The 15,251-nt window shown below is 42.2% G+C and overlaps 1 protein-coding gene across 1 annotated transcript in view; it reads right to left on the bottom strand.

Moving 5' to 3' along the window:
• Positions 1-15,251, bottom strand: part of MCOLN2 (mucolipin TRP cation channel 2) — a 73,226-nt gene that overhangs the window by 4,274 nt on the left and 53,701 nt on the right. The window contains exons 8-12 of the mRNA XM_073007155.1: positions 11,011-11,123; positions 9,686-9,835; positions 8,110-8,211; positions 7,880-8,002; positions 1,510-1,716 (exon numbers count right to left, since the gene is read on the bottom strand). Coding sequence (XP_072863256.1) covers positions 1,510-1,716; positions 7,880-8,002; positions 8,110-8,211; positions 9,686-9,835; positions 11,011-11,123 — 695 coding nt within the window. The remainder of the gene's footprint in view (positions 1-1,509; positions 1,717-7,879; positions 8,003-8,109; positions 8,212-9,685; positions 9,836-11,010; positions 11,124-15,251) is intronic.

Raw genomic sequence — 15,251 nt, 5'->3', positions numbered from 1 at the left:
ACTGTGGGAACAGAGAACAATCCAAAGAAAAACTTCAGAAAGAAAGCAGAGGAGAGCCACGGAGACATCTGTCAAAAATAAATAAATAAATAAAATGGTAATGAAGGAAATAATCAAAAGTCAAATGTTTAGTCTGGGTACGATGGCTCATGCCTGTAATCCCAGCACTTTGGGAGGCCAAGGAGGATCACTTGAGCCCAGGAGTTTGAGACCAGCCTGGGCAAGATGGTGAGACTCCATCTCTACAAAAAATACAAAAATTATCTGGCCACGGTGGTGTGCACCTGTAGTCCCAGCTACTCTGGAGGCTGAGGCAGGAGGATCGACTGAGCCCAGGACTTGGAGGCTATAATGAGGTAGGACCATACCACTGTCCTCCAGCCCGGGCAACAGAGCAAGACCCTCTCTCTTTAAAAAAAAAAAAAAAAGTCTAAATCTTTAATGCTAACAGCAAGACTAGATAAGACCTCCCACTCCACACACACATTGGCAATGTAGACTCTGCTTGGGAAGTAATCACTATTTCCTCTACTTTTATGGAAGTTGGTCACCTAGTGGAACAGAAGACAGATTTTTTCCAAGCAGACACAAAGACTCCCTCCCTTCATGCTTAATGAGACAACTCACTTTAACAATGAGGCTTTGGCCTCCACCATGCAGGGACACTGCCACATCAAAGACATGAACCTCTGTGGCAGGAGTGTGCACCTCTTCCTTCTCCATGCAAGCCCTGATGTGAGAGCCAACTACCATTCCCACCTGAACACTTACTTATCTCCCCACACGCTCAAAAGGTAATGGGCTGGCTTTCTTCTGCGTTATTCTGAGAAAGCGGTTAAGCAGAAAACAGCCCTGACAAAGGCACTGGCATGGCACCCCTGGCTTTTCAGTCACTGACCCTGAAGCAGGATTTTCTAAGCATGACCATCTGCTGTGAAGAAGGTACCAGCACCCAAGGAAGTGAACTTCCTTCAAGTCACAAATCAGTTAAATGGGCCTAGTTTGAAAGGATACAGAATCTATCAGGTAGCTTAAGAAAGTAGGAAGCTAAACAGTCACAGAAGCCTTAGTTTTCATAATTTAAAGGAAGCCTGCACCATGCCAGTAGCTGTATTATCCAGTGTGAGTTGTAGCAATATCTGAGAGTTGTCAGGATGCCGGTCACCTCTCATCCCTGAAACTTATGACTCAATCCTAAGTTCCAGGCAGCCACACTGGCAGGTGTAATCTGTCAGGGCTAAGACCAGCAGCCCGACTATCTGACTTACCCCCTTCAACTCATCCTGACCCCATTTCCCTTTTCTTTCCCACCACCCCTCCAAACCGATCCACCCTGCTGTGGGTAACAGGGACAATGTCCTAAAACTCATCTCCAGTGTCTAAAAAGTTTGTCCACAAAACCTCAAAATCCGAACTGTAATATTTTAAGTTTTTAAAATGTGGTATTTTCCTATAATCTATACAGAATTTGCAGTGATTTTTTGACTGCAAATATTGATAATTACTTACCTTAATGGTGTCATAAGAATCTGTAATAAGTGCAATAAAAAGGCTGAGAATCATATATATGAAAAGGCTGATGAAGGAATATAAATACAGACGACTGAACAGCCACACCAAGATGCTCTTCTGCTGGATTTGGGCAAAGGTTGCAAACATGTCATCACCGTTGACCAGAGAAAACAGACACTCAGCAACTGTGTTCAGATTTTCAAACTGTAGGGGGAGATAAAAATTAGTTTCTGAAATAGAGTATTCTAAAAAGCAGAGGGTATCTAGTTAGCTTGTTTTGTTAACATTGTTTTTGTCATTCGTAATAGTGGTAACTAACTTATATTAAGATGCTAGAACACCATGAGAAGTAGGAAAACATTATTTAAAAACCCCCTCTGGGCCAGGTACAGTGGTTCATGCCTATAATCCCAGCACTTTGGGAGGCCAAGGTTGGAGGATCACTTGAGCCCAGGAGTTTGAGACCAATCTGGGAAAGATTACAAGACCCCATCTCTACAAAAAATACAAAAATTATCTGGGCATGGTGGTGCGCCTGTAGTCCCAGCTATTCAGGAGGCTGGGGTGGGAGAATCTCTTGCGTCCAGGAGGTTCAGAGTGCAGTGAGCCAAGGTTCTGCCACCACACTGCAGCCTGGGGGACAGAGCAAGACCATGTCTCTTTAAAACACACACACACACACACACACACACACGCACACCTCTCCATACTCTCAAAGTTAATCTCTTAACAATTCCCACAGTTTCTCCCTATGTAGTTTTTATATATCTAAAACCAGGATCTAACAAGTTTAGATCCTGGTTTTTCTCCTGATTAACATAAGCATCTTCTTATGTTTTCTACACTTAGAGAGCATTTGTAGGTTTTGTTTGTTTGTGACAGAATCTTACTCTGCCACCCAGGCTGGAAGGCAGTTGCAATCCCAGTTCACTGCAACCTCTGCCTCTAGTGTTCAAGCAATTCTCATGCTTCAGCCTCCCAAATAGATGGGATTACAGGTGCCTGCCACCAAGCCCGGCTAATTTTTGTATTTTTTGTAGAGATGGTGTTTCACCATGTTGGCCAGGCTGGTCTCGAACTCCTGGCCTCAGGTGATCTGCCCACCTCAGCCTCCCAAAGTGCTTGGATTACAGGCATGAGCCACTGTGCCCAGCTGGCATTTGTTATATAACAGACCATTCCTTGAAAATGCCAACAAAACAAAACTTTCTACCACCCTAACCAGAAAAAATGAGCTTTTTTTCTAAATTGCCCTATTTCTGTCAGTGATTCCAATCTCCTGCCAAAGAAACATTTACTCTGAAATAATTAAGTCCTTAAAACTCTGTGTTGAACTGATTACTCTTCCCCATTTTCAGTCTTCTCAGGCCTGTCTGTTCCTATCACGTTTGTCCGATTCGCCCTTTCTACTCTGTGACGTCAACACGAATTTCTGAATTATTACAAAAACTTCCAAGGAAGTCTCTTTTACTCCAATCTCTTCACCCTCCCCAGTCAAAGCTGCAATAAAACCTATACTTTAAGAAGAAGGCTTTCAGGTCATTTCTCCCTTGTGAGATTATACAAAGTTTGGATGCAAAATAAAAATCTAAACCAAGAAGGTTGTGATAAGTTCCTCCTTCATGTGGTCTCATTACATCTCCTCCTTGACAGTATTAACATGCTGTGCTTATCTTCTCCTCCAACACCAGGCCCATCCCTACATTTTTCCCTCATGGAATTTATTCTCCTCACCTGCTATATTCTTGTTTCTCTTCTCTGTGTCCAATTAAACCAACGTTCAAGGGTTATTTCAGAGTGTACTACAAGACCAAGTGCCCTGGCAGCTCTAGTCCTTTCTCTGCACTCCATATCGGTAAGAATCACAGAATGAACTATGGTCTTCTAATTGTTTTTACACACACACTCCAACTAGATACAAACACCATGCCTTACTTTCCAGCCACATGGCTGGACCAGGCAAGGTAAAGTTGGTGGCCAAGGGGGAAGGTCTACAAATGCACCCCAAACAAGGATCCCACCCATGGCTTTGCTGCTCAGCAAAAACTCTGATGAACTAAAGTCCTTCTCCAAAAAGACCTAGAAGAAATATCCAAATGAACAGATCACTTAACAATATGTAGATTATTTAACAGTAAAACAGGCAGTTGCCAGAGTAAATATTTTCCAAACCCAACACTAGCCTTAAAACATTGAAGTTAAAGCTGAAAACACTGACATTAAAGTTGGTTTCTATAGATGTCAATTACAACTCTGACAGCACCATTAATAATTCATATTTCTCAGTTTCTTTTGAAATCCAGTGAATTCCTTTCTCTAGTTTCAAGAACCTCTAAGTCCAAGCACAACTGTCCATGCTTCAGGTTTCAACTGCAAATAGCTAGTTGATCAGTACATGTCACATTCGTTTCTTAATTTTCTGTTTAGTCACTTATCAGGCTACATACAATATCTGTCTCAACATTAACATTATTCATAACCATTTTACCACCCCCTCCTCTTGTGAACATGAGAATTATTTTAACACACCAAAGAGTTAAAACAGAAACCCAGTCAATTTTAGGTGTTTGGTAACACCCTGCCATTTTGTACAAGAAGTGGCTGTGAACCAGAGTCTGTTTCAGTGGCTAAATTCATAGTAAAAGTGAGCTTAAAAATACTCAAGGTCCTAATGTGCTTCCAGTCTAGAAGGACCACATTTGTAGGGCATTCCTTTGGATCTTGAGCAATCATAAGCCCCTGGAAAGCAGGTACTACTCTCTCTCTGCTTCTTGTTCGTTCAACAAACTTTCTGGGCACCTACCATGGTCTATGTGCTGTGCTGGACACTGGGAATGTAAAGAGGAACAAGCCATAGTTCCTCCCCTCTAAGAACTTGGTCTGTAAGAACCTAGCAATGTTGGGTGCACAGTAGACATTTAATACATATTAAATGGGTATTTCCATAAAGAGTCCCCATAGGTTCTCTGGCCCCACAGTGAGAACCCAACCATTCATTTCACAAATGATAAGTTTGCAGTTGGGCCAGAAACCTTTCATTTCAATGAAACCATAACCTGCAATGGCTTATGTCAGAGAACAACATAAATATTTGCTTTAAGAGCTGGTGCCAAGAATCTCATGCAAACTTTAGGCAAAATGTTTTAGCTGAGAGGTACGTGGCTAAAACCAGAGGCCTTGGGAGGAGGAAAATGTAATGCAGAGTCTGCTGAACTTTGACCCATGGCATCAGCGAAGTCCAATAACTTTTCAAGCCTTGGTCTTCTCATTTGTAAAACGGGGACATCGCAAGGCTATGATTTATTCCTCACAGAAAAAAAAAAAAGTCCTCTGGAAATGTAAAAGCCACATTAGAGTAATGTTTAATAATTCAAGATGAGGTTTGGAAGAACATCAACAGTCTCTCGCCCTCTGTGCCCAGGCATTTTGAAAGGGCATTGCGCCAAAGTCCATTAGTGCCGGGAACACACATCAGCAGGATCCTTTTTGCATCTTGACTCCCTTTCCATTGAGCCCCTGAAATCAGATGCCTAACAGGAAGACAGGAAGCTGAAGTGTTATGGGACCCCAGTTATCAGTCAAATGGTTTTCTTGATGTCTCCTTTTCAGTTGTTTTGTTTTAAAGAAAGAATTAGCTTTCACAATCAAGGTTGCTGTGATTCTAAAAATCCTACAAAAATGCCTGCTTTGAATGCTTAGCTTTTCAAGGCTTCGGGTGACCTGAAAGTCCTCTGATTCAGATACTGGCAGAACCTGAACTTGCTGACAGCTTGGGTTAATTTAGGGGAAAGGATGCAAGGGGCAATAAAATATTCTAACTTCAGATTCAAAGAGGTAGCAATATGAAGAAGAAAAGGACAAAATTCCAAAACCAGACTGATGTTCTCTTCCCCAGTTGACTTGTACAATTCAGTGAATTAACTCAGCTGTGCATTTCCCCAATATATCAGCCTGGTGAGAGATGCCATAACCTGCGGGCAACCCTACAGACATCCCTTATCCCTCCCCTCCTCCAGGGGTATAAAGGGAAAGCTGATATTAAGTGAAAGACATAAGTCTAGAGCTGCAGTGTCCATAATGGTAGTCACCAGGAATGTGTGAATAGCCAGCATCTAACAGGTAGCTAGTCCAAATTGAGATGTGCAGTGTGGACAAAATATCCACCACATCAAAAAGACTAGTATGAAGGAATGTAAAATATTTCAATATTTTATACTGAATACATGCTGAAATAATATTTTGGGTATATTAGGCTTAAAATACATAATTAAAATTAATTTCATCTGGTATTTCTTAATGTGGCTACTAGAAAATTTTACAGTATAGGCAAGGTTCTCAATTGTAGCCCAAATTGTATTTTTCTTGGACAGTGCTGGCTCAGAGCATCCCAGTTTCACCTGGATCCTTTGAAAGGACAAATTGAACATATGGAAATGCAGTCAGGCTCACAAAACAAATAACCTCATTTTCCATGAGGTGACCTTGACACCATTGAGAGAATGAGACCAATTACACGGCTGTCCTCTCACGGTTGATCTCCAAGTACAAGACTGTTTCTTGTCAGACTATATGCTCTCTTGCAATGATCTGTTTTAGATAACACCAAGAAAAGCCCTACAGGGTATGGGTCAAAGCACAGGTACTGGAGTCAGGCTGACCTGGGTTTGAATCCTATCTCCACCACTTTCTAGCTGGGTAATCTCAGGAATATTATTTAATATATGAAGGTGCCTATTATCTGTAAAAGGACAATTGGATTTCTTCACAGAGAAGGGGAGGGAAGGGTTAACACAGTAAGGGAGACAAAGAATCTTGGGCACCATGCCTAGCAGACAGCAGTTGAGAATGGTAGCCATCTAGTAAAATTCAAGCAACCCTATCTGAGCACCTTCCAGAATAATGATGAGGTAGGGGAGACGGGGGTGGGGTGCAAAAGAGATGGGACCACTTGTCCAGTGACCTTGGGGTCAGTGAATTAAAGCTGAATCCTCAGGCACAGTATTTATTCCACACAGTGCAACACTGCCCTCTAGTGACAGAGATGTGGAAAAGCTTTCAGAGCATAAAGCAAGGAAGAAAAATACATTTTTCCAGGCTCTAAGACAGTAAGTTCTCCAAATCAGAGAGATCATAACAAAGAATAATTTTTTCTTATGAGTCACCTTTAAAGCAGTGACAGAAAATTTGAAGAGCAATATTATCAAGATTTACTACCAACCCAGAGGTTGTCACTTTGTTAATTATATATTATCTCAAATAGGAAAAACAGTAATTCTCTCTAGACATATTAAATGTGACACCTAAAAAGGAGAAAGTCTGAGTGTGCCAGGTTACTCGGTGTTATTCTGGTAGGACAGCACAGAGGTTTAAGATTCATGTATAACAGTTTGTAAACCAGATTTGATCACATTTTTTGGTTAATGCAACTAACAAGGTCAAAACTTAAGGCTGAACTGGTATACAAACTTGGAAGGAATACTTACCATTTTTAACCTCTTTTCTCCTTGCAGAGCATCTAAGTGAGGCTAACAGTACCCTGGGTTGTTGTGGGGAGTAAATAAGAAAGAGCACAGAAATACCCAGCAGAGTGTCTAACACACAAGCAGTAAGTGTTAGCTGCTGCTATTTTTGTTGTTTCTGTTGTTCCAACTGGCACAGGCCCAATGGAGGAAAAGCCATAAGATAAAATAACTCCTTTTACTTTTTCTGGGTTAAAAACAAGGCTTACCTAGTTTCATTTCCTGATGCATCTACTAATCAAATGCATGATTTTATAACAAAAACATCCTAGCACAACTTTGATGTCCCTGAGATCATAATGCTAACTGAAGTTTGGTAATAGTTTAGAATTCAGATACTGATCTTTAATAAGGCACAAAGATGATGCTATAATCAAAACCATCTGCAGAGACAAGACGTGTCACCATTTCTATCATAAACCTATTATGGTCGTTTTAGGCAGTCTCTGCCCATCTTCATTCTTCTCAATTAACTTGGATGAAAAACATAATACTTTAAATTGGAAATTTTTTATAATAATTTTCCTAATTTTCATTTTTAATATAGTGATCTCATGTCCAAACATTTCCCATTTGATGATCACCGGGTAACCATGTGACCCCTTAAGCCAGTCCCAGACAACTATAATACATGCTTTCTAGTCTTGTACAGTTCTTGTTTCAATATCCTGTAGTCACTTCTATATCCTGAAAAGGAAAAAAGGAAAAAGAAAATGGATACAAAGATACATGCTTACTGATGTCAAGGGTACGTGCTAGAGAAGACCAGGAAGCAAGTAAATGCTAGAAACCCATGTTCACGGGTCCCACGTGCCCCATGTGCAGAAGGAGGAATGTGTGCTACACACCTTGTCATGGTATGGTCCTAAGACAATCCAGCCACAGAATGTGTAACCCAGATAAATCATACCAGCACAAGCACAAAACCGAAGAACTTTTGGCAGTGAGGCCTGCATTGTTAAAATCAGCACCTGAAAAAAAGAATGAACAGAATGGGTGAAATGAAAACGTAGCTATTAGAACCCAAAGAATAAATGAGTCTCAACCGCAGTGGCACTACCCAGTGCCACATCCTTACATTATACGCCTGGAAATAACCCAGGTATCTGATGACTCCAACCCAAACCAAGAGCGTAGAGGTCCCAAGCAAAATGCTGCACAGATCATAGTTTGTGAGATTCTAAGGAATGAAAAAAGAGAGAGAGAGAAATGAGTAAAATATTTGACTCCACTTAGCTTATTAACCTTACATTAAACCAATTAATAAAAAAAAGAACTATCTGCCTTCCTACAGGTGATAGTAAGAGGTTTTTTTTAAAGAAAAAAAGAAAAACAGATATAATTCCAAATGTGTTTCTCGTTTTCTTTTAGTATTTCAATTGGTTGAACTAATTTTTTTTTTTCCAAATAATACTCTCAAATAGAAATTACATTTAGGTTGAACTAAATTTTTTTCCAAATAATACTCTCAAATAGAAATTGCATTTATCACTGACCTAGGCATTCGAAGATATAAATTAATGGTGTTTGTTAAGTACCAAACAATACAATTCAGCCCCTTTTGAAAGAAAACTCCCACATGATTTGCTAACACAGCTCCAGCTCTCAGGAAATTCTAGGGCTAGTTGAAAAGACAAACACACAAACATGATTCTCATACAATATGCTAAATGCAGTGAAAGACACAATGCCTAGCTCATCACAGAGGGACACCACAGACACGACCCCAAAGCAAAGATGGGCCTGCAGGACAGGCTGGGAGGAAGCGCCACAGATAAGTGGACAAAGGCTGAACAAAGGTACAAAGCTGACAAGACATCCTAGAGGGGCAGGGTCAGAGCAGGGGCAGGAGCAAGAGGCAGAGCTGGATGATGATGACCCCAGAGACCATGCTGCCAAGGGAAGCTGCTTCATCCCAAAGTAGGCCCCAAGAGGTAGAAAGGATGGTAACAGCCGGATAGACACTTTCAGAAAAGTCCCTCTGACAGCTGTGTGAATGGATCTCAGAGGTATGAAGCAGAAGATGGGAAAGCAGGTGAGGAGACTGCTGTCACAGTTGGCCAGAGAAGAAAAAGCCTGAAGAAAGCCAGAGGGAGCCAGGATGGGGGAGGAGTAGGTGCGTCAGGGTTAGGAGGTATGGCTGGCGGGACCTCTGACCAACAGCAGAGAGTGGACAGGAGAACAGTGTGGTGAAGGAGGAGCTGAGGCTTCGGTAGGAGACCAAATCAACTAAGTTATACAAAGGGTCAGGCTTTAGCAGGCAGTCTGACATTCCTGCCCTCACCCCATCCGTCAGAGCTCCCAATGGTCACAGATCCTCCCCACAAGCTCTTGACATGCAGGTTCAGGGAAAGGACTGGTTTATGGATAAGCTGTTCCTTTTGCAACTTAAAAAGAAAAATGAGGCCCAAATAATCAATCTTCTCAAGCTTTGTCATTATTCTGGAGCTGTTGCCAAGTTTCGTTCCATGGAACATCGGCTTCCTTACTTTCCCTTCATGAGGAACCAAGTCAGGGGAGGCCTCACTTGTGCCAATGTGAGAAAAGGGAAGACACGAGAATCAAAGTTGTCTCCAAAGGATCATATGTCTTAAGATGCCTGTGGCCGTCCAGGAGAAGATGAAGAACAGAGACTTTAAATGGGCTTCCCTCACCTTTGCTTTGATTTCCATTTTTAATATGGAGCCAATGATTGTCATTAGGTCGCTGATAATCACCAGGACATACCAGCCATTGATGAACTTCCACTGGTCGGTGTCACACACAGGCCGCTTGTACTTCTCCAGGAAGAAATTTAGAAATCTCTAAGGCAAACATTTAAAGAAGTGTTTCTTACAAACCACACTGACCTCTGGAAGGAGAAGGCAAGTGCAAAACAGTGCTCTCACCTGTAAAAGGACATGGCATTGCCTTTCCAACTTGCCAGATCCACCTCGAAAGTGGAGGTTACAGCACACACTTTCCCCCGTAATCTGAGTAAGCATTCAATTGTCTGTGAAGTTACCTCAAATATGAAATACGTGCACGCTAACTCCAGCAGGCTCTTGTCATAGCTAACATACGGTACATTCCAAATACTTTTCATATTACCAACACATCCATTCCAATGACAACCCAATGAACCAGGTACTAGCAGGTCTATTACCCAGAGAAGGGAACTGAGGCACAGAGAGGCTAAGCCAGGATCTGTGTCCAGGCAGGTGGGCTCCAGAGTGCATGCTCGAATACGAGCCCCCTCACCTTGGCAGGGACAGGACCTTAACTTTGCATTCAGAATATCAAGGAGATCGGGGAGCATGTAAGAGAGGTGGATATTTACAAAGGACATCGACAAAGATCAGGATTAGGCAAAATCAAATGCAGACTACGTCCCTGCTCCACAAATGGTACTCTGTGGACTTCCAATTTCCCTGACCCCAGTGTGCATTTGTACACATGCCACAGCCAGAATAAGATATGTGGGAAGCAGAAGTATATATTCATAAGAGCCCTGAGGGTAAAAAGGCAAAATGAAACTCAAGGGAGAATTTTAAAACTATTTGAAAAACAGAATAAAGTATTTTATGCTTCATTATAATCCATTTACCATGCCTCCCTGTCAAAATGAACTCTGATTTGAAGACAAAAGATGAAACCCACACATGCTATTACTCTGTTCTTCAGATCACTCCTGAATTGAAGAGGGCCTCGTTATTCTGGAAACATTCAAAAGCCTGAGAGTTCACCACTGTGCGTCTGTACATATCAGCTCAGTTTTAAGCAGGATAATTATCTGATGCCATCTGACATACTCAGAGCCTTTACTCACTTCCTACACCTCAGGCTGATGAATACCTCACAGGGGGCAACTACTCAGAGGAATCTAATTTAGTCAAAAGTCTCCAGAAAAGGCAGGTGGCACAACATCGGTGGTCCACTGCTTGAGCAAACTGAGGGTGCAGACCAAGAGGGCAGGAAGAGAATGTGAACACGCTCTTACCTTCCGTAACCTTAGAGCAAGAACAATGGATCTTGTACACAGAATAAGAGATGCCAAGCAAATCACAATGACAAACGCATCAAACACCAGGACATACTGAGTGTTTTTCTCAGCTGAGGAATAAAAACAGAATTCAAATGTTAAACACACCTTACCAGAGAATAATTTCCAAACAAAAATGGCAGTGTGAAAAGAAGTTCAAACAATAAATGTTTTGTCTATTGTTAAAACAAAATGGTAAATATCAGAAACAAATCACACTGCATTCATTCAGAAGTACATATATAAGGCAAAACATTCCCTGATATAAAGCTATACATTTAAAAACATGTGAGCTGGGCCAGGCGCAGTGGCTCACGCCTGTAATCCCAGCACTTTGGGAGGCTGAGTTGGGTGGATCATGAGGTCAGGAGATCGAGACCATCCTGGCTAACACAGTGAAACCCCCTCTCTATTAAAAATACAAAAAAAAATTAGCCGGGCATGGTAGTGGGTGCCTGTAGTCCCAGCTACTCAGGAGGCTAAGGCAGGAGAATGGCGTGAACCTGGGAGTCAGAGTTTGCAGTGAGCTGAGATCGCACCACTGCACTCCAGCCCGGGTGACAGAGCGAGACTCCATCTCAAAAAAAAAAAAAAAAAAAAAAAAAAAAAAAAAAAGTGAGCTGCTAATAAATGCACTCAAATTTATATATAAATATTTACTGTAGAACAGAATTCAACAGAAAGTGATCCATTTGGGCTGCATTCAAAAAAAAGGCAAAATTGCTGACATACTCTGAGTTCTTTCACATAAAAGCAGAGACATCAAGTTCACCATTAAGAAGAGATCAAACAAATTAAAACACCACCACTGAGAATCCCCACTTCTGCTTCTCAACCTCACTATGCACTTTACCAGGACATAGTGCCAATCTTAGAAGCCTTCTCCATATGGAGAGAAAATTGCTTCTTGGAACAGAAGCAAGGAGGGGAGTGGTAATCAGATTTTTGGTTTGGAGCACACAGCAGCAAGAAGAATGTACGGGAAGGAGATGAATCTAACCTTAGTTTCTCTCAGACTTCACAGCAGTGTCTCCGATCCCAGCCCGGCTCTCTCCTGCCTGCCCCCACCTTCTCCACCCTGCAGTCACACTAGTCTTCCTTCTTTCCTGCTCTCGCCTCAGGGACTTTGCACATGCTGATCCATGTGCCTGGAACAGCACTTCTCCACACACACACAGCTCAGCTTATTTATTTTCAGCCTCAAGTTCCAAATGAAAAACCTCCCATCTCAGAAAATAATTCCTCAAATTCTCATCTCTATTAGCCCCCTCCTAGATACTTTCATGGTTTTCGGTTACTACACATACCCAGAGCTCCTTTACTTTCCTCTGCACAACAAACACTGACCTTTCATTACATCTGCAAAGGCAGCACAGCACAGAGCACAGAAACAGTGTAGAATGGGCAAGAACATTATGAAAATTGGGAAAGAAAATGTGAAAATTATGCAAGTTCATATACAAAGAGCCCATGAAACAGCCAAGGAAAGTAACAATAGCAAACACAGCGGTTACTTATTTTATGATTCAGTGTCCATCTTCCCCATCAAGTGACAGGCTCTGTAAAGCAGGGCCCACAGGTAGTTGCTATGGTTTGAATTATCTGTCTCCTCCAAAACTCATGTTGAAATTTAATCCCCAATGTGACAGGATTGAGAGGGCGGGCCTTTAAGAGGTGATTGGGTCATGAGGTCTCTGCCCTCATAAATGGATTAATCCACTCATAGATTAATGGGTTATCAAGGGAATGGCTCTGGTGGCTTCATAAGAAGAGGAAGAGAGACTTGAGCTAGTATGCTCCCCCTCCTCATCATGTGATGCCCTGCACTGCCTTGGGACTCCACTGAGACTCCCAGCCAGCAAGAAGGTCCTCACCAGAAGTGGTCCTCCGACTTTGGACTTCTCAGGTTCCAGAACTGAAAGAATGCATTTCTTTTCTTTATAAATTAGCCAATTTCAGGCATTCTGTTATAAGTAACAGAAAACAGACTAAGACAGTAGTGTTGAATACAGCACCTGTGGCTAGTATAATGCTTCAGTATATTTACAAATAAATGAAGAGAATCGAGCAGAACATAAGACCACTGAATAATCTAAGTTAGAACTTATGATGGTCTGAGCTAAGTTGGGGCAGAGCGGAAGAGGGCACAGAATCGTAAGAGATGGAGAGAGTCATGGCCTAGTCTCTAATTGAACTTGGGGAATAAGGAAGGACAACCAAGAATGATTCCTGGTTCCCTGTCTTGGGTAAACTGAGTTTACTCTGGATATTCATGACAAGAGAGAACTATTCAGTGGCAGTTAAAGCCATGGGAGTGATGGCCCCTCAGAGAGACCACTTGGAAGGACAGCGGTCAGGGATGGGGAGCGACGTTTGAGAATTAGAAAAGGAGATGAGCTCAGGAATGGGATGGAGCAGAAAGGCCAGAGGAGAAGCAAATAAAACCAAGGACAGGTGACCTTCAGAGGAGAGACTGCGGTCAGAGTCCTCCACAGAAACCTCTGCAGAGACAGCGTTGAAGAGAAATGCCAGACTGTCTATGGACTTAATAATGCAAAGATGTGAGTGATACTGGCATGAGTGTCTGAGGGCAAAGCAGCTCCTACAGTGGGTGGCGAGCAGACAGCCAGCTGGTAAATGCAACTCTCTGAGCAAATGATTTCATCTTACTAAGTTTCAGATGTGCCACCTACAAAATGGGGAGGGCAAGTGTACCCGTTCCTGAGGCTGTCATGAGAACCAGGTAGAACTGTCTATGTGAAGTGCTTGTTAGAATAGTGCCCAGTGCCTAGTACTTACATTTACCTTTAGCCATTTACACTCAAGAAAGTTATCTTGAGGTATCATCTAATGGGTAGGTAAGAAAACAACTTAGCTCTAGCATAATGCAAGATTTTTCTTTCCCTTGGATCCATGGAATGGAGCAGAGGAAACATAGGCAGCTCTTGGGAAGATAAAACTGAAAATCTTATGAAATGCAAGGACAGCATCTAGTACTTTCCTTTCTGACATATAACTAGAACACAGATCTCCAAGGCAGCTTGTATTGGACCTTGTTTACAGATGGGAAAACAAGCAGGCTTAGAAACAGAAACCAGTCCTCCTAACAGAATCCAGTATAGGATTCTGTTTTTCTTTGAATTACTGAGAAGACTGGTTTGGTATGCTAAAAATATGTATTTTATGAACATCTTGGCCGGGCGTGGTGGCTCACGCCTGTAATCCCAGCGCTTTGGGAGGCCGAGGTGGGCGAGTCACAAGGTCAGGAGTTCGAGACCAGCCTAGCCAATATGATAAAACTCCATCTCTACTAAAAATACAAAAAATAGTCAGGTGTGGTGGTGTGTGCTTGTAGTCCCAGCTACTTGGGAGGCTGAGGCAGAAGAATCGCTTGAACCCAGGAGGTGGAGGTTGCAGTGAGATGAGATTGTGCCACTGCACTCCAGCCTGGGTGACAGAGCAAGACTCCATCTCAAAAAAAACCACAATCTGTATCACCCATCATTGGGGAATCCCGCCAAAGAGGAATCCCGCTAATTCCTCCCCAAGCCCCTCATCTCCAAATTCCTGTGTTTATGAAACCAAGTTAAATGAAGACATGGCACATTTAGAAAGGGGACTTGGGAGTCACAAAAGGCAGCACAAGGTTTGTATGTGAAAATGGACATTCACCTGCATTTGCTTCAATATGGGTAATGACAAAGAAGAGAGGAGCCTGGGGGTAAGCATGTGGGGGTGAATGAGCCTCTGAACTTTTAGAAATAGTGTAAGTGTCCCACCAGATGTCACCCTTGTCCTTGTCCACTTCCCCCAAAGCCAAGGCAATCTCAATCCACCAGACAGCTTCATATAGGGGAAAAAGTCCATTTCTTAAGATGGTTTCCAAACATAATTTTTTCAAGGCTTTCACATCACATCATCTTATTTTAAATTCACATTCTCCTAGTGATAGAACCTGGTTTCTTAAGACACAGCTCTAGAAGAATATGTAAATCTTAAAGAGCTTTTACCCAGTCGTCTAGGAGGCTTGTGTTTCTCCCTATTGGCCACAGGAGGGGGCTAGAGATACTCTCTTCTGAGCACAATCTAGGAAAACCCCTAATGTTGCAAGGAGGGCTGTAGGCAGAAGTGAAAAACTCACTGTTCTGGAAATGCATTTGACTGCCTAGTTTGGAAATTTCCATCATTTTGATCTTTAT

This window comes from Chlorocebus sabaeus, chromosome 20, assembly GCF_047675955.1.
Source record: "Chlorocebus sabaeus isolate Y175 chromosome 20, mChlSab1.0.hap1, whole genome shotgun sequence".
NCBI lineage: Eukaryota > Metazoa > Chordata > Mammalia > Primates > Cercopithecidae > Chlorocebus > Chlorocebus sabaeus.
This window is presented reverse-complemented; position numbering and strand designations above follow the sequence as displayed.